Source organism: Alosa sapidissima, chromosome 14, assembly GCF_018492685.1.
Source record: "Alosa sapidissima isolate fAloSap1 chromosome 14, fAloSap1.pri, whole genome shotgun sequence".
Taxonomy (NCBI): domain Eukaryota; kingdom Metazoa; phylum Chordata; class Actinopteri; order Clupeiformes; family Clupeidae; genus Alosa; species Alosa sapidissima.
The window spans coordinates 9,616,973-9,635,713 of NC_055970.1; the positions used below are offsets into that span (position 1 = coordinate 9,616,973).

Sequence of the window (18,741 nt, forward strand, 5' to 3'; positions counted from 1 at the left end):
TGGCACTGGCAGTCATGAGAATATGTATTCCAGACCTTTATTTACAAAGCCATCCGCGGCCTGCTTTATCCATACAGATTCGACACAAAAGACATGACTCTAAATGCCCTCTTTTTGAACAAGAACTTATCCAAGATAAATATTCACAGTATAGATGTTTTTTTGGGGTCAGTATAATGGGACTTGGGAGCCAAACAGATACACCTCCCCCCAGACAACCCCCCCTCAGAGATTCTTCTGCCTGGATGCATGCTGCCCTGGCAGGACATATGATTGACAGACAAATCAATGTCCTGATTGGTTGGATCTCAGGAGGGCTGAGATCCCCCCCTATTACTGGGTTTCGAGCAGTCTGAGAGGCTAGAGTTGTTTCTCAGAGCATATACAATGATAGATGTGAGAACACAAGGGTAGTGCATTTTACATGCCCACTCCACCAACAAGAGATGAATGATGTTGATGATGTTAATGTTGATAAATGATGATGATGTTCAATTTGCATTACATGGTGCCCTGGTTCAGGACTGTGTTATATTTTCATTACTATAGCACCTATTTCATATTATTGTTGGTGATATGAGCCCTATTTGAGTGATCTAAACATGTAATCTGAAATGTGAAAGTGCTTGTAAGTAAGTGTATTTAGGGCGTTTCTGAATTCACTTTGGCTATTTTGACAGTACTGTAGGAAAAGGGTTCTCCATGCCAGGCACATGGTTCTAAAGGGTTGTATTACAGTTGTAATTATGATACATTTTTTACTTTGCTTACTCCAGGACTCCTACTTAACTGGTATCACAAGGTTTTTGTAACCGTAGATAAATCCACCTTATTTTGTCTGCAGAAGAAAACCCAGTATACTGATACTCCCATTCATCTTTTTGCTTTCAAACAGGAGCTACTCTCGCAAATGGAGGATTAAATTTGCACAGCTCAGTGAAAAGAAAGTTGGCGGAGGACAAAGGCTATGTGTTTGACAAGAGACTTAGGTACAACGTGCGACAGAGCGACAACAACTGCCGGTTCCGAGACATTGTAGTCAGGAAGGAAGAAGGCTTCACGCACGTTTTGCTCTCGAGCCAAACCTCAGACAACAATGCACTCACACCAGAGGTAAGCCACCGACCAGCAGAGTCACTGGAACAATGTAAGGACTCATTCAGTGGGAATAACACACTCAGACTGAAGCCAATTTTAGCAGCAAATTATTACTATTATCTGGAGCACTGGGTAGGTACTCCATTAGACAATGACATAACATCGCATCAAAATGTTCTTGGGAGATGCAGAGGATGTGTGCTAAATAGTCTACATGGTATACAGTAGGTTACAAATGAATTATTTTTATTTTTTTTAAAAAGCATCGTAGCTATTAGAAGTACAGTGTATACAGGTAAAACACCAGAAATTTGGTTCATCTAAATGTTTACCTAAATAAACATTATCAAGTGCCATATTGTTCATCAACCCTTTCAATGATGTAAACTAGTTGAATGCAAAAGGGGCAGCAGCACACATCCTGCAAAATAGTATGTTATTGATATTTAATTTGGTGGATTCCCTATTTGGCCAACAATGTCAATGACAAGAATGTTACCATTACACATTTTGTGTGACTCATTTTACTGTTATTTGTTATGAAAATAACACACCAACTGTATCATCTCAATATGTATTCAGTGTGTTATAACTCATTTTCTCATGCGAGATTGCCGACATTTGAGTGGCATGCATTGATTAGAGACCAAATGTATCAATAATGACATGTCTATCTGTGCTGGGTAGTGTTACACAATGTTTTCATTTGCAAATATTGAAGAACTAGCAAAAATTGTGGCAGAATGGCTACAGTGGCCTTGAAAGAAATCCTGTAAAATGTATTTACATAATTGTGTATTTTACACAGATTGCAACATTTTAATTGTCCTCAATACATCAACATTTTCACCTGACATTTTAACCAAATCAGGTTCATCTATGCCAAATCCCAACATCAGATGTTTTTCCCATTTTATGTCATTGCTGCTGAAATGTTTCATTTAGTTGTCTTCGTCAGCTACCTTAATTACACCTTACAGCAAAGCCACCCCTCCTGCGCCAGAAAAAATGTGTGTCCTCGGCCGCACTCACAAGAGACAGACTTCAAACGAGCAGTTACTCTGCGCAAGCGTTGCTGAAGCACTGATATGCAGACTGTGGCCACACACCCATTTATCACTTCACAAGGCAGCCTGCCCTGAGCACCGTTAGGAAACAAGGTCAATGTTTTGTCAGTTGAAGGCGGGGCAGTCTTGTCTGATGAGTACAGGGAGCAGCCTCTGACTGCCCCTGGTTGTAATTTGTAGCAGGTGCATAAATGATGCAGACTGTCCTAAAGGTCTGGAGAAATCTGTCCGACCATATTGCCATTTTAATGATGCTCTGTCCATGGTGCTGGAAGCTTTGACAGTCTCCCCACACAATCACAAAAGGGGCTTGGCTGTTCATTTGCCAGTTGGAGCATTGCTGAATGAGACCAGAGCAATTCAACAGTGAACCTGAACGATAGTTCTGCATTGTCTTGCTGCAGATCTATTTTGTTTCCTGTGAATGCCAAGAGTGTTTTTGTCACCTATTTTTGTGGTAGGCGAGTGGCGGAAACCCACACATTTGAAACATGGGTGGTCCGTTCATTTCACAGTTGCTCTCAGCGGGGGCGAGGGAGCCATGATAAGCACCCCAGGACGGCTCGGCTCTCCTCCTCCTCCTCCTCCTCCGCAGAGACAGTGGGGGATGCTGATAATGCCAGCCAACCTTCAGGGGGCGAATTGTGAGGAGATGAACACCGATGAATTAGTGTGTGTGTGTGTGTGTGTGTGTGTGTGTGTGTGTCGTTCAACAATCCTAAACTCCATTGTGGCTTATGAAGATGTTCAGAGCCCCCCCCCTCTCCCTTTCTCTCCCTTTCTCTCTCTTTCTCTTTTTCTCTGTCTCCCTTCTCTCTCTCTAACTCTTTCTCTCTCTTTCTCTTCCTCTCTCTCTCTTCCTCTGCTCATGTTGGGGCTCAGTGGGCCTTCTCAGAGAGCCAACATATTTAGGCCTTAAAAATCCCCTCTCGCTCTCAGCCTCTCAAGAGTTAGTCAACAGTGCAGAGCGAAGTGGAAAATGGATTGAAGCGAGCAAAAGAGAGAGAGAGAATGAGAGAGAGAGAGAGAATGAGAGAGAGAATGAGAGAGAGAGAGAGAATGAGAGAAGAAATGGTTGAGAGGGAGTGTGTTATTGCTTCCTGCCATCCCATTCCCTCTGCCAATGCACTCGCACTGTTCTGAGTTGTGCGGTGGTACAGTCCCATTGGCCTCGCCGTCCGTCAGGAGGGAGAAATCGCCTCCATTTCCACCTCCCTTCCTCCGTCACATGGCTCATGTTCACGCCCCAGACAGTGAGAGGAGGAGAGGAGATCAATGCACCAGTAGGTCTAATGCATGAGACTGAGGTGTGGACAAGCACCCCTACACTTAGAGCCTGACATAAGAAAGTGTTCTCTTCCTCTCTACCCTTACCAACAATCCTTGGTCTGCTGTAGAAACACTGGGGGGCTGTGCCCTGCTGATGTATTTTGCATTAGACATGGACAGAGAGTAGTCCTTTTCATGTGAACGTATGCACAAGTATGCACTGCTGCCCTGCAATCTGCCTACTAATGATTATCGGTTTGGACAGAAGACACTGCCGTCACAATTTCCAAACGTATACAGACAGCTCATGCCCTCTGGTTGAAATGAAGAAGGAAAAAAAATATATCTCCGGTCTTTCTCAGCCCCCTATTCACATCTAATACTGACATCAGGCTGAGGTCATTGATGCTCAGTGGTTTACTCAGAATTTCCTCTCGTTTGGCGTTTGAGTGAAATTGAATAATATGAATAGTGGAACCTGCTTTGGCATGCACTGCACTGTGGTGTTTTCCACTGGACACTTGTCAATCTATTCTCCACTGCTCTCTCTCTCTCTCTCTCTCTTTCTTTCTTTCTCTCTCTCTCTCTCTTTCTTTCTTTCTTTCTCTCTCTCTCTCTCTTTCTTTCTTTCTTTCTTTCTCTCTCTCTCTCTCTCCCTCTAGCTCTGCCTCTCCTCCCCTCTCTTCTCCTCTCTTGTGCTCTCACACTGAAGATAGAAGCTTATTCCACTGACCTCAATCCCTGCACTGAGGAGTAGGATGGATGAATGCTAAAGGCTGGGCAGGGAGCTGCAGGGAGCTGAGGCCTGGGGCTGTGTGGCTGTGTGACCCTCAGCCTTCCCTCCATATAGACTCCAGCCACACAGAGATGGTGTTCGCACACATGTACTGGATAAATGCATGAATACATTTATTTATGTGTTTATTGAAGCTGCACAGCTAGCTGGTACACACACACGCACACACACACACAAACACACAAACACACACACACACACACACAAATTAATAGATGAAAGAGTCATTTTAGCATCAGGCATATTACAGTTAGTAGGCAAGGCTCATGTCTTTGCTGAAACATTCTCTGTGCTTGATTTAGCGTGCCTAATGCAGGCAGACCAGCAGTATTAAAAATGTGTCCTAAAAATCCTAGAAAAGCAAACCACCCACCACCCAATTATTTTCCCACGTAAGCACTTTCGGTCCAAAACTTAATTTCTACAGAAAAACATTGACTGGCTTTCAAATATGCTGGTCCATAGGACCATTGACTGGTACATGCTACCGACTTGTTTGACAAGCCCTTGCAGCAGCGGATCCCAGAGCATGTGTGTGCGTATCCCCTTGGGTTCTTGGCTTCCCGTGGCATGTGTGTGTGTGTGTGTGTGTGTGTGTGTGTGTGTGTGTGTGTGTGTGTGTGTGTGTGTGGAGAATGTTTGAAGTCCCTCCCAGTTCTTAATTTCGCACTGCTATCATTACCCTTTTCGTCTGGGAGGCTCATGGCTTTAATTGACTCTGTGCTGCTAAGCCGGTGTCAGCCCCGGCACTTGACTCCCTGCGTGCAATCTCCACCAAAACTACGGCAGGGATTACTCTCTGACAAAACGGACCGGGAGCAGTTCAATCCAGCATGCTATGACAGCCTAAATTGGGTCATGTTGGGCCCTTTATCAGATTAGATTATAAAAAGACAAAAGAGGACGCGGGGGGGGGGGGGGGGGTGGTGGAGAGGAGCCTAGTTAGAAGGCTCCTTAATGAGTGTGTTGTGGTACAGCGATGGCCTTTGCCCTGAGGTTGGAGCCACTGGGGGGCTATGTCACTGTCATCCTCCCTCTCCTCCTCCTCTGTGTTGGCGGATGGGGAGAAGCCCTCAGGCAGATGCTGGAATGGGCAGAGCTGATTTATGCAGTGTTTTGGTTTTTATACTAAATGGCTTGGTGTCAGTTGGGTATGTTGCTGATCGGATCATAAATGGTCACAGCAACAAAGAGGAATGACTGAAGAATGTGTAGGTATTTGTTGGTATATGTCTGTGCCTGCATCAAGAGTTTGCCATTAGTCTGGTTATGCTGCTGATTGGATCATAAACGACCACAGCATCGAAGAGGAATGACCAAAGAATTTGCTAGTACTTGTCGGTGCCCTATCAAGGGTTTAAATTTTGTTTGTATATGTCGCTGATTGGGTCATAAACAGCCACAGCAATGAAGAGGATTGACTGAAGAGTTAGTTAGTATTTTTCGGTGCCTGCATCAAGAACTTGTAGTTTGTCTGGTTACATTGCAGATTGGATCATAAATGGCCAAAGCAATGAAGAGGAATGACCAAAGAATTTGTCGGTATTTGTTGGTGGAGAGCCCATCATGAGTGTGGAGGGGGATGGGTCTGGGACGCCAGTTACCACTGTTGAGCCTTCTGGAGGTGTTGCGGGCCTAATTCAATGAAACACCCATGAAGGAAGGGGCCTGCTTGATAATCCCAGTGAAATGCTCTTGAAAGCTATTATTTTGGTGATGGTTTTTGCCTATAAAGGTTGATTTGTTAGTGATTGTGTATTTGACGGTAAATGGCCTTGGTTGTTGATTGGCCACTGTGTGAAATCCCCTACCTATAGCACTAGGAATTTAACATCCCTAATGTGTATATTTGAAAATTAAATCCTGTGTTGTTTACTTTCTGGACTCTACAAAGTATTGTATCGTATAAGGTTCACATTTTATTAAAAATCCATTTTATGAAGTGGATGTAAGGAAATGTGACATTAAACTTCTACAGCCAGACAGCCCATTTTGTCTCAGATCTGTTATCTCAACAAACCATCATATCATGCTCACATTTATTGAAACTAGACGTTTTTGATTTGGATGTAAGAAAATACTACCTTGAATGATATTAATAATATATAAATATATGAAATGCTATATAAAGACAGTCCATTTTGTCCTCAGATCTTGTCTTGTCATCCTGTGATAAAAGAGTGTGTCAGCAGGGAGGGCGAGAGAGTGCTGCAAACGAGCTACCTCCCACTCAGCATGCACTGTGTGTGTGTGTGTGTGTGTGTGTGTGTGTGTGTGTGTGTGTGTGTGTCTCCTGCCCATCCACAGATAATGAAGGAGATGTGTCGTGCCCTGGGGAACGCGGCGGCCGACGATAGCAAGCTGTTGCTGCTGAGCGCCGTGGGCAGCATCTTCTGCAGCGGACTGGACCCCTCCTACCTCATCGGACGCCTGTCCACCGACCGCCGGAAAGAAAGCAGTCGGATCGCCGATGCTGTGCGGTAGGACTGGCCAGCACACACGACAGTCCATAACACTCTCTGCACCTGCAGAACTCCCAGTGCCTTCATTTTTTTTTCTCCAAGCAATTTGCCCATTTTAAAGCTTCTGAAATGTCAAAGCTATCACTGCTTTCTGGCTGTCAACTAAACAGATCAGTTAAAGGTGCAGCGCTTTTTCAAAGCCTCTTTGTCAGGTTGGAGAGGTTTAGGTTTGAAGATGTAACCAGAGTCGTAGAAAGTCTCGCTTTTACAGTGCCCTCTACAGGAAGGACAGAAGACACTTTACCCTGCCAAGGCGATAATGCTCTCATTGACCATGATTGAAACTGATTGAAATTGTGAAATTGACTAATTAAGTTGTGAAACAGACTGTTATTGGTATGGGTAGTAAAAACCTGTTGGCTGGGTGAAGCTCTGATTCTTCATATCACTATCCATATTAAAAAAAAATACATATACAAACCTTGGAGCTCAAAATGATATTCCACTTTGTCTATTTAAGTGTAATATTTACTGTGCTAGACTGCAGAGAATGCATACGTCACTTGTCATATTGACGGAATGCTTTGCTGAATTAGGCAAGTACACCAAAACAACAAAACATGGCTTTTCTCTAGAGAGAGCTTTTAAATACAGTTTAGTGTTTTACATTTCCCAGCTAAAGGAAGCAGGGATTATTGTTTAAGACTTAAGACTTAAAACAGGTGTTTAAGACTTGGATTTTTGGTGAACGGGATGATAAATGCTCCGCGGATTTCTAGGAACAAATTTGCCTCGTACACATCACAGTTTTTAATGGTGTGAATACCTCTATTCATTGAGTTCTCTACCACACTTTGAAGTTTCCTTTTCTGAGCAGTTGAGGATGATGTTTTCTAAGTCCCTCTCGTTGGCTGAAAGGCTTGCATAAATCTCTTGCAGAAGTGCCTCAGTGTCACTGTTTTGCCAATATTCACCATTTCACACCTCTGCTGTAATTTCCAGTCATTTAAGGATGATAAGCGGTGGATTATTTTGGGATCTGTCAAGGTCATTGATGTAGATGTTATCACCGGCTTATTTAACAGAGCTGTCAGCTCACACGCCAACTGGCTAGACTCTCAGACGCAACTCAGACTCTCGTCTTGAATGGTATTTAAGCAGCAGCTGACAGAAGTTAGCCTCAGTCTCTATCAGGGCCCCAGCAGGAGATCTGCACTGAAATAGCTGGAGCAGGAGTCTGGTCAGAGCTGCGGGCGGTGGGGCTACGGCGGCGACGGCAGTAGCGGCGGCAGCGCCTGCTCCGCTGTGAGGGATAAAAAAAAAAAGAGGGATGTAATTTGTTGCAATCAGAGGTGACGTTTTGACTCATGCAAAGTGAAATACTGCAGCTGAGAAGGGCAGATAAAAATGAGCGAGTGATTCTGATAGAGAGAGAGAGGGAAAGAGAAATAGAGACAGAGTGCGCGAGCGAATCACAGAGAAAGAGAGAGAGCTAGAGAGAGAGAGAGAGAGAGAGAGAGAGAGAGAGAAAGAGAGAGAGAGGGGGAGAGAGAGACTGAGACTGCAAATTTGTCAGGAATTACACACTCTTGTCAGTATGCTTCTCCAGCAACTTTGTAAGCTTTTATCATCCACACAGAAATGTGCTCATTTTGCCCACTGAACCCATTCTCACTTTCAGCCTTAATGTCTGATGCTGCCAGGTCTCTCAGAAGCCCTTAGTTTCCGCTGAACCGCTGTGTGGTGTGTAGGGACCGTAGCCCAGCCTATAGTGTACACTACTGCTTCTCCTTGTCGTCTCTGTCTTTAGGGACTTTGTGAAGGCATTCATCCATTTTAAAAAACCTATTGTGGTGGCCATCAACGGTCCCGCCCTGGGCCTGGGGGCGTCCATCCTGCCACTGTGTGACATTGTGTGGGCCAGCGAGAGAGCCTGGTTCCAGACGCCCTGTGCCGCCCTCCGCCTCACCCCCTCCGGCTGCTCTTCCTACACCCTCCCCCAGATACTTGGGGTGGCTCTGGTGAGTGAGCGAGAGCTCAGGGTCTTGTCAGGAGAAAAAACACTAGCACTGTACTGTTACTTGTTTACACCTTGATTGGACTTGTCTCATGATTACAGTGATGCTTTCTACAATCTTTTATTATCATTATGCATTTATTGACATTTAAACATTCTGCCTTTTTTCCATTGCTAACATGAGCTACCACCGTATTCAAATGAAATGAAACCCTTCAAATGATTGTTTTAGATTTGAGGGAAGGCTCTGTGAATGTGAATGAGAATGTGCCTACGTGTATGCATTCTCCTCTGTGTCTCTGACCATGCTGCTCTCTCTCTCTCTCTCTCTCTCTCTCTCTCTCTCTCTCTCTCTCTCTCTCTCCCTCCCTCCCTCCCAGGCAAATGAGATGTTGTTCTGTGGGAGGAAGCTCACAGCACAGGAAGCCTGCAGTCGTGGGCTGGTCTCCCAGGTCTTCTGGCCCACCACATTCAACCAGGAAGTGATGCTGCGGGTGAAAGAAATGGCTGCCTGCAGTGCAGTGGTATGGCCCATTTATTACGTGAATGGTCAGAGTGTGTCCCAGAATGTGCTGTGTGGGTGTTTCCGCATATTGCTGCAGAAATGGTCAACTCTTTGAATCCGTTTTGTAATATGTCTGCCGTAAATTGGATTTATTTTTAACTTGTCCAAGCCTCTGTCGAAAATGTCCTATTGAACACAAAAAAATGATAAGCATTATTGTGCTCCTTATTTTCTGTCAAAAATAGCAAGTGGAAGTATCAGAAGAGGAAACGGTCTGAAATGAACTCCAGTGTAGTGTTCATCCAAAACATCATATTTTACTGAAGCCACAAGTGGTCCATCCTCCAACTCACAAGGATTTGGTTCTTTCCTAATCCAGTGCAGACTGCGATAATGAAATGCGCCTCAGAACCTTGATTAGCTGAACAGAGGACGGATTGTCTGGGCCAAACTCATGAGGAGGAGGAGGATTTAGCAGCCCTGTCTTAAGCTCATATGTCTGCTTCAAGCTTTGTGACAGGTTTATGTCTAGGAAAGCACAAAAGCTCCCTCACGCTAACAGCACACAGTTCAGAGAATGCAAAGCTCAAACTGAGGGCTAGGTGTTCACTGATGCACACAGACACACAGAATCACACGCACGCATGTACACGCACACACAGACACACACACACACACACACACACACACACACACACACACACACACACACACACACACACACTCAAAGCCTCTCAGTGATTTGCATGCAGATATGCATGTTGTAAATGTGTAGCCAAAGTTGCACAGCCTGGAAAATACAAACTAGTGTGAGGCATGTCATGCTGTAGAAGCAGAGCCATTTAGCTGGAGGGATTTGGTTTAAATGTGGAGAGGTGGAAATGATTATTGCGCTCAGTGCTTTTGAAACAGTCTGAGGCAAACCAACATGTCCAATAATTCAGAGCTTATAATAGCAGTGCAGTTACATACAAAAATAGCAAAAGCAGGTGGTGTTTCTCTGAAGTTTTACTATGGTGATAGATGTAAAGTCATCATCCTTACTGTTGGGTCTCAATGCTCTGTGTACCAAAGTACTAACTCTCTCCACTAATGTTCAATATTAACACTAAAGGCAATGCTAATGCATGGGTTTTGACTTATTGACTAATTGTGTTTTCTAAAAAAAAGAAAGAACAATAAAAAACAATGCAGGCATTCTTGAGTATTTTTCATTTTTCTGTTTCCTGAGGAGACAGTAAAACATATAATTATGACCATCACTAGCGCTATTTAAAAACCTTTTTGGAAGTTTTATGGAACACAATACCGTAATTTTACCAACTATTAGCCGCGGTTTATACAATGATTTTGCTAAATTTCTTCAGCTATGAGGTTAATACACAGGGGGCAGTTAATATGGTATTAATATGCTTTTGGGTTTTTTGAACTAGCATAAAACACTGTCCTGTTGTTTATAAATAATGCAGTTAATACACAGGAAATTACTGTAACTTAATTTTGAAAAATTGGTACTGGTTTCGCCATGTGAAGGGTCACATTAGCCCATGACATGTTCTGTGTGGTGCAGGTTCTAGAAGAGTCCAAATGCCTGGTGCGGAGCATCCTGCTGTCCGTTCTCGATGACGTCAATGAGAAGGAGTGTCAGATGCTGAAACAGCTGTGGTGCTCCACTAAGGGCCTGGAGGCACTCTTCAACTACCTGCAGAACAAGGGCTACGAGGCCTGAGCCAGCACCTGCACACCCGCATCGTCTGGAGACGGGAGCTGGAGAGCCGGCGCTGGTCAAGGCTTTGTGATCTTGAGAGAATGAGAGTGCGAGAGCGTGTGATTGACCGTAGACCTTCCCACTGCCCTGAGAACAAAACAAAGCCTGACCAGTCTTGATTGTTTTTTTGTTTTTTTTATTTCAGGCTTGGTCAAGGTCACAACAAAAGAGAGAAAGAGAGAGAGAGAGATGTGTTCTGACCTTTCACTGTTTCTAATGTGTACTGTGCAAGGTGTGGCTTGTTTTGGGTCTTTTGGGTTTTCTATGTGCTGTCGCCAGCGTTGTGCTTTTGCACCCCTATCGTTCCCAGAGCTTTAGTTTCAAGGAAGGTCCAGGATCGCTGAGCTAGCTGTGTGATCAGCCTGTGAGGAGATGAGGGGTCATGGTTTGGCCTCCATCTTTCTCTCAGTGGTAGGTCATTAAGTCATCCAAAGGTGGTAAGGCTGGAGTAATGATCTCAGAGCACTTCTAGAACCTGTCTAGAAATTCTAGAAATGTCTTTTCTTTTGTTGATTGCCCATGGGTACGGCAGAAACTTTCTGAACTTATTCATGTATGAAGCCCTTTGTCATATTTATTTGTTATGCAAAACAGTGCAATGAAGTGTAAAACTGCTATGATAGCCATGTTAGTTGTGCTCCTCCTTGATTACTTGATTAGCAGTACAATATTTAAATTGTGGGTTTTCATCAGTCTTCAATTTTGTAATAATGATTTTGAATCTCTCCAGGTGTGTAAATGTACACATATTCTTATCATAAACCAAAGGTTGGTGACACAGATCACAGTTGCTTTTTGACTAGAATGCATTTCACCTTCACTGTGCGGATCGAAACTGTGTATGAACATAATTATAGTTTTCTAAAAGCTTCTAAAATGCACCGTCTTCGCAAAGGGGAGGCAGTGTTGCAAACCATAAACACCACAATTTGTTTTTAGAACTTTCAGTATTTTTTCCCACAGACGCAACAAGCAACATGAACATTAATTATAACAGGAGGTCATTTTATTTATAATTTATTTTGAGCCGACTGTGGAATCCTGCTCAGCCACTTGGTTAGGGAGTTGTGACTTCAGAGGCTTTCGTATTATGAGATTAAATCCAAACAGTGTGATGAAAACAATTGAATATTAACATTATTTCACAATGTTTGTGTGTGTAGCTTATAGTAAACAGTCAGGTCCATCTATATCTGTGCAATGCAGCTTCCTATGTATGTGTAGATATGCCCTTTGCACTAAAGGATCATTGAAAAGGCCATTACTAACAGATACAGCTCTGTATATAAAGGGTGAATAGACACCTGAGACCGAAAACACATGCATTTCTTTCTTTTTGTAAAATGATTCAAGAGCTGAAGCTGAAACTCTCATGCATTCAGTCATTACTTACATGACATGACACCATGTCTTCTGAAGGATGTGGTGATGAAATGTGTTGTGGAGTTTACTTTTAAAATGGTGCTCCTTACTTTTTGTTAAGGCTTATCAAATAATCACCGAAAGGAGCATCACATGCAGTGGGCAACTTACTAGGCTGCTGTGATGTACCAAGAGCCACATCAGCATCGCAGCATCCCATAATCACGTCACTGCCGCCTTCATTATGCAGCACTTGTGGTTCTTCCTATTCTATTCTGTCAAAGCTGTTCAAGCAGTGATGACAGCACTGTGTTTTGGCAGTGTGGAGAGTGCACATTTTAAGCACTGAAATATCCAAAGTGACAATAAACACCACATAAGATGGTTGTCAGAAGAGACATTTGAGCTCAGAGAAAAGCTTGAGGGGGTGGAGATTTTTATTATTTATTTATTGCCAGAAGATGCTTCCTGGAGAAAAGTGTGTATATTTGCTCTTAGTTTTAAAGTGTGTGGTTGAATTGAATCTTTGTGGTGTAAATATAAGAGAGGCAAAGGTCTAAATCATTGTGCATAGTTTGTATCCATATGTAAAATTAGGTCAAGTAACTATACGTTCACTGGTTCATAAGATTGTGTATTTTTGTATAAAGAGAAACATAATGTCCTCTTCGTCCCAAAGTTATCAGATCGTGTCATCACACCTGTCATCAGTTAGGGTGTCCTTGTTGTGATGGTGGTTGTGCTGCAGAAGTAACTCTGTCTGCATGTCATGTCTTCAGGATATATGTGTATACATATATAAATATATTATATATTTGTTTATATACAATGGCAGATGTAGTTTTTTTGCGAGCATTTTTACAATATTGATACTGTTTATGGTATGAATCTGTACACATTTACAGTATAGTATAGGCTGTTATATCGTGTAATTATGCATGTAATATATTGTAGATAATTGTCACCGTCAAAACTTTATATTTCTGGTGTTTTTTGTATAGGCATAGTGAGCAATTGTAGAAATGTTGCACAGTTTATTTTTTTATTTATTTAAAGATTTTAACCAGTGATCCCTGTGGGGCGACAGTGCCATAATATTTAACTCTCCCTGAAGCACATTTGAGTTTCTTTTTGACTTATACATAACCCCAGAAAATGATTTCACGTGAATGTAAAAGCGTTAATAAGAGCTTGTGAACTATGTGTAATGTATTTTAACATATACAAATTTGGTTGTGATGCTGGACATACCTGTGTACAATCACTTTATCTTAGAGAGGATTAATGAGTGAACATGACATTGATTGGTAGTTTATGTCATTTACATACATTTAAAAAACAAAGAACATTGCCAAATCTGTCATCCATTTGTCTGACCCATGGACGATATGCAGTGTACAGTTTAAAATGTGTGTAATCATTTGACATCCTGTAGCAATATGGAAAAAAAAATGAATTTGGCTGGCGAGTTATTTGAGATTACATCACAAGTAACTTCTGATTTTGTCCTCTCAACCTTGAGTGTCATTAATGGAATCCTGGATAATATCAAACACCATTTCATACCATTGCACTAATGACTGATGTTGTATGAAATTGATGGATAACCTCAACAATGTCAACAAGAAATAAAGAAACATACGTTTTGATTGTACCTCTGCAAGACAGCACATACAAACGTTCAAAACTGACAAATAATTCCATCTATGTACTTGACTGGGGGAAAATCTTTATTCTTCTGTTGTTGATTTTAGTTGTTGTTTAATGTGTCAATCTTGTGTTGAAATATGTCCTCTGTATTATTTAAAAACATAATTAATTTCTTGTATTGCATTTGGATAATTTATTGCATGCCAACTTTCTTATAATGCTTTTATGAATTTGTTAAATTCCCTTCAAGAATCTTTTGATGTCCCCCTGACAACGCCAGGGGAGAACAGTTCCTACACCACAATATAGTTCAGTTCAAATTTTCTGGGTGCCTTAGAAGTCGTTTCCTGTAGGATCTGTAGAACACTGTCTTCACATTAGTTTTGAGAGAGACGGTTGCAATGAAAGAATAAAAAGTTAACACGTATTTATGGTTTGTGTGTTGATTTTGTTCTCAATGGACATGTAGACACTTGTACACATGTCCAGATGTACTGTTTTGTAAATGCAACAATCGAAAATGACCTTTTTAGTAGTAATTGATGGGTCAGGAATTTGTCCTTTCTTTGCATTGGTGGCCTCATCTATGCTAGCTATTCAGGACAACACAGCAACAGACTTAATTTGTTCAAACACATAATAAACTACTATGGGCCATTTCTTTCCATTGTTGTTCAGCCTTTCCTCACCTTCCAGAAATGGCTAAGCCATAGAAATGGTCTGACCACTAGGAAATATGATGTACTGGTATTGCATATTGTTAAGCAGAGCAAAAACAACTATCATCTCTAAACATATCTGAACCACACAAAAGTCGATTGTTATTCAACATTGTCATTTTCTATTGCCAAATGACGCTGCTGTATTTTGTAAAGGGTCTACAAAAACACAATGTACTATTACTACTCTTAAGTGGAGTGGATGGTTAGTTGCACTTGTTAATGCTCTTGTTGCACCATCTGGTGTTAAGATTACTTTTTCAAACAGCTTGATTTCACTCTGTGCTCACTCCATCGAGAGTAATTCAACATTATCACTAATTTACATATAATTGTGCGGACAAATTTGATAAGAATGTTCAGCTGGCAGCATTAGGCTGGAAATGCTAATTACAATTCTCCACCAAGTTCAGAATGGCACTTAGATTGGTGAAATTCCTCTTACTGTTAGGCCTATATGTTATGTGATACTTAATGTGATATGGCCCACAATGTAAAAGAATATTAAATGTACAATGTTTTACCATGTTAGCCCTTTGTAATCACCTGCTAATGATGCAAGTTTTTTGTGCATTATTAGCAGGTGATTACAAGGAGACTTAATGTTTGACAATACCTTTTCAGGAAGTATTAGAATAAACATATTTCTTTTTATCTATTATGCTTAGAGAGGAGTTCTCAGCTTGGACATTTCACAAGACCATAAACCAGAAAACAGATATCAACTGAGCACTTTCAGAAAGAGCATCTTCACAAATTTTCACAGGCTGGTGCCTCTCGGCCACAAAAAAAGTTTATTTTATTTTTTTAATGAACTGCCCAAAGTCATCACACTGCATCTCAAGTAGGATAAACATCCCCGATTGATAGTACACTGAGTCAACAACAGAATGTTCATTTAAAATAGCTTTAAATATGCATCCAGATACAGCTTAGGTCAAGTATAATCCTGGACAAGAGGGAACAGTGCCACATTCAAAATGTCCTGTTGCTTCTGGCAAGCTCCATTGAGCAGGGAAACTGCAGGAAGGCTCTCTCTCCATCCAACACCCAAGCTCACATCATCAAACGCACACACACACACACACTCCCTCATATTTGTTTGTTAGTCCAGAAACCATGAGCTCAGTGAGCTATGTGAGTCTCTTCCTAACGGCCAGGTCATAGAGACCCTGCATGCAGCGGACATCACAGAGTGGATGGCCTCAGCTTTGGCTCTATGCCGGCTCACCCCTCCTCAATAGTCATTCTCCTTGGGTCCTGTCTTCAGCCTCTCCTGCATCTCAGCTGCATGAGCTTTGCTTCGCTCCCTCCTGGCCTGGTACTGCAAACAGAATGAAGGGTGATGCTACCATTAGTGTTAAGAAACAAAGATTAAAAAATGTATGGTCTCTTGGCTGCCATCTGCATTAGGACTTCAGTCAGGACAGGAGTATGTCACTTACTGACAAAAATGAACATATAACTGACATGTGTGTTTTTGTGTGTGTGTGTGTGTGGGGGGGGGGTCCATGTAACATTCCTACTTAAAGGAGAATTCCGGTGTGATATTGACCTAAAGTGTATCGAAACATGATACCGAGTGTGAACGTATGTCTCATAGCCCATCTCGGCTTGTCCCCTGCGCTCCAAAATCTGGCGCTAGTTAGCCGATGCTACCAACATCTTTTTCAATAGTGGTGCTTCGGCATCGGGCTAGCCATGCAAATAAATCACTGTTTTACACCCATTTACGAGGCTCAATGTATCTCCACACTTCATTGGTAGACTTCCGAGGGCCCTGACATTTAAAACGAGACATTGAGAACTTTGAAAAAGCACTGGTAGTTTACTTACAAGACGATTTATACAGACAGTATCTTCACGAAGTTTAGCGTTTGCAGCCATCTTGAATTTAGTCACGATAAGTCGAGCAACGAGTAAGAATGAACAGCTATGATAAGGGATCAGATTCCAAAAATAATTCAGTGGAAATGCATGGATTCCAGTTGCTGCTACTGGAAGAAACTGGAATCCATGCATTTCCACTGAATTATTTTTGGAATCTGATCCCTTATCATACCTGTTCATTCTTACTCGTTGCTCGACTTATCGTGACTAAATTCAAGATGGCTGCAAACGTTAAACTTCGTGAAGATACTGTCTGTATAAATCGTCTTGTAAGTAAACTACCAGTGCTTTTTCAAAGTTCTCAATGTCTCGTTTTAAATGTCAGGGCCCTAGGAAGTCTACCAATGAAGTGTGGAGATACATTGAGCCTCGTAAATGGGTGTAAAACAGTGATTTATTTGCATGGCTAGCCCGATGCCGAAGCACCACTACTGAAAAAGTTGTTGGTAGCATCGGCTAACTAGCGCCAGATTTTGGAGTGCAGGGGACAAGTCGAGATGGGCTATGAGACATACGTTCACACTCGGTATCATGTTTCAATACACTTTAGGTCAATATCACACCGGAATTCTCCTTTAAATGCACCACTGCTGGTTCCTCACCTCTTTTTTAAGACACTGGCGCATGGCACGATCCAAGTCATTACAAGTACCAAAGAAGCGTAGGACATTATGCTGGGGACATTAGAGGAAAAGAAGAGTTCAGTCAAAACATCGGTCATGACCAACACTCCAAATGTGTAAATGTGAAAAATACACATAAACCACTGTCTTGAATTGCTAGAGTATTCAGTGTTCTATTTGTGGTGGTTGGTTTGCAGAATTAACTTGAATGCAACAGTTTTTAACAAATTAGCACAGCGTGGTTATGATGCTAACCAGATTTAAGCACAATTTAGTACAACCTGGAAAATCATTGTGTGGTGGTCAATGTTGATATTGTGGTGGGCCACCACAAATAAGGCAATGTATGGGAAACACTGGTATTACCTCTTTGTGACACTGTTTGAGCTGTGTGATTAATTCATTGCACTCATCCGTGTGTAAGTGAGGAGACAGGTCTGGGTGCATCCTCAGTTAAGGTCTCACTTCTCTGCTGTGGGTTAAAACACATTAAACAAAAAAGGCAGGCTTCTTTGACTATAGTGAAAACACTATACACACACACACTAATTAATATATCAGAACTGAATTAAGACTTTATAAAGAGCACAAACAAAGTTACTGCAGCTCTTCCATTTCACCCATAATAAGGATACTAGAGCCTCCCCATCCCATTCCATCGTCACCACTCATGTTGAAACTTTTCCCCCTCTGAAGCACTTACCTGCAAGAAAGAAAGGGAGGACTGTGTCAGCAGATCTGAGGTTCAATCACTCCACTGTTGTCATGCAATATCGTAAAGTTGTGAGGTCTGCAAGAACATGTACACGGTGCTAACGTTTACTCTCTGATCCTAGAACTACTGTCCAGATTGTATAGGCGACAAATCGCGGTACATAGACTGACGGTAACGTGCAGTAAATGTAGCCTAATTAAACACTTTTACAACAGATAGATCCAGGTCCATGAAAATAGCCATGGTTATCACTCTATTTAAGCCTAAAATGTAGCATGCCTACCGGTACAGGGCATGACATTGAACAAACCTTTTGAACTGAAATAACCACAAAGTAACAACCCGTACAGCTGATATATGCAACTACATATGCCACAGCTGTACAATAAGATTTGTTCTGTCTGACTGTCTGAAAACAAGTCACGTTAGATTATACTGTGTTATAACCACGTTAAGTCCACAGAGGACTCACTGCCATTTATTTCACCCTTGCATAACGGCATGGAAACCCGGAAGTAACTTACGCGTGCCAGACCGACTGCACATGGGCCAATCAATGACTGTTTACAGTAGACATGTGATATAGTTTCTGGCTATGGTTTTATAAAATGGTTTTATAGAAGCGACAGCGAGATAGAAAGCGCTTATGGATAGAATATGTTTTATGGGAAACAACATTTTACAAGCCTAATAGAATGGTCATTAATTAATGAAAAGGACTTTTCAATGCATAATTTATTCAGTATGCATAGGCAAATATATGTAAGTCGGCTAAATCAATTTCACGAATTTTAAAAATA

At 41.9% G+C, this 18,741-nt stretch overlaps 2 protein-coding genes across 6 annotated transcripts in view; one reads left to right on the plus strand and one right to left on the minus strand.

Moving 5' to 3' along the window:
- Positions 1 to 14,421, plus strand: part of LOC121681860 (chromodomain Y-like protein 2) — a 43,344-nt gene extending 28,923 nt beyond the window's left edge. For both annotated transcript variants that reach the window (XM_042061804.1, XM_042061803.1), the window contains exons 3-7: positions 896 to 1,113; positions 6,538 to 6,710; positions 8,503 to 8,713; positions 9,090 to 9,233; positions 10,785 to 14,421. In XM_042061804.1, coding sequence (XP_041917738.1) covers positions 896 to 1,113; positions 6,538 to 6,710; positions 8,503 to 8,713; positions 9,090 to 9,233; positions 10,785 to 10,943 — 905 coding nt within the window. In that variant the 3' untranslated portion in view covers positions 10,944 to 14,421. The remainder of the gene's footprint in view (positions 1 to 895; positions 1,114 to 6,537; positions 6,711 to 8,502; positions 8,714 to 9,089; positions 9,234 to 10,784) is intronic.
- Positions 14,422 to 15,495: 1,074 nt separating this feature from the next.
- Positions 15,496 to 18,459, minus strand: cmc2 (C-x(9)-C motif containing 2). 4 transcript variants are annotated; one of them, XM_042061607.1, is made up of 5 exons: positions 18,252 to 18,459; positions 17,930 to 18,016; positions 17,593 to 17,695; positions 17,206 to 17,277; positions 15,496 to 16,037 (listed from the first exon to the last, which is right to left on the minus strand). In XM_042061607.1, exons 3-5 carry the CDS (start codon positions 17,671 to 17,673, stop codon positions 15,951 to 15,953), a joined length of 240 nt encoding a protein of 79 aa, XP_041917541.1. In that variant the 5' UTR covers positions 17,674 to 17,695; positions 17,930 to 18,016; positions 18,252 to 18,459; the 3' UTR covers positions 15,496 to 15,950. The 4 variants fall into 4 exon arrangements, with proteins under 4 accessions (XP_041917541.1, XP_041917540.1, XP_041917543.1 ...); XM_042061606.1 differs by having other exon boundaries at positions 17,593 to 17,698; positions 18,252 to 18,458; XM_042061609.1 differs by lacking the exon at positions 17,930 to 18,016.
- Between the last annotated feature and the right edge of the window lie 282 nt (positions 18,460 to 18,741).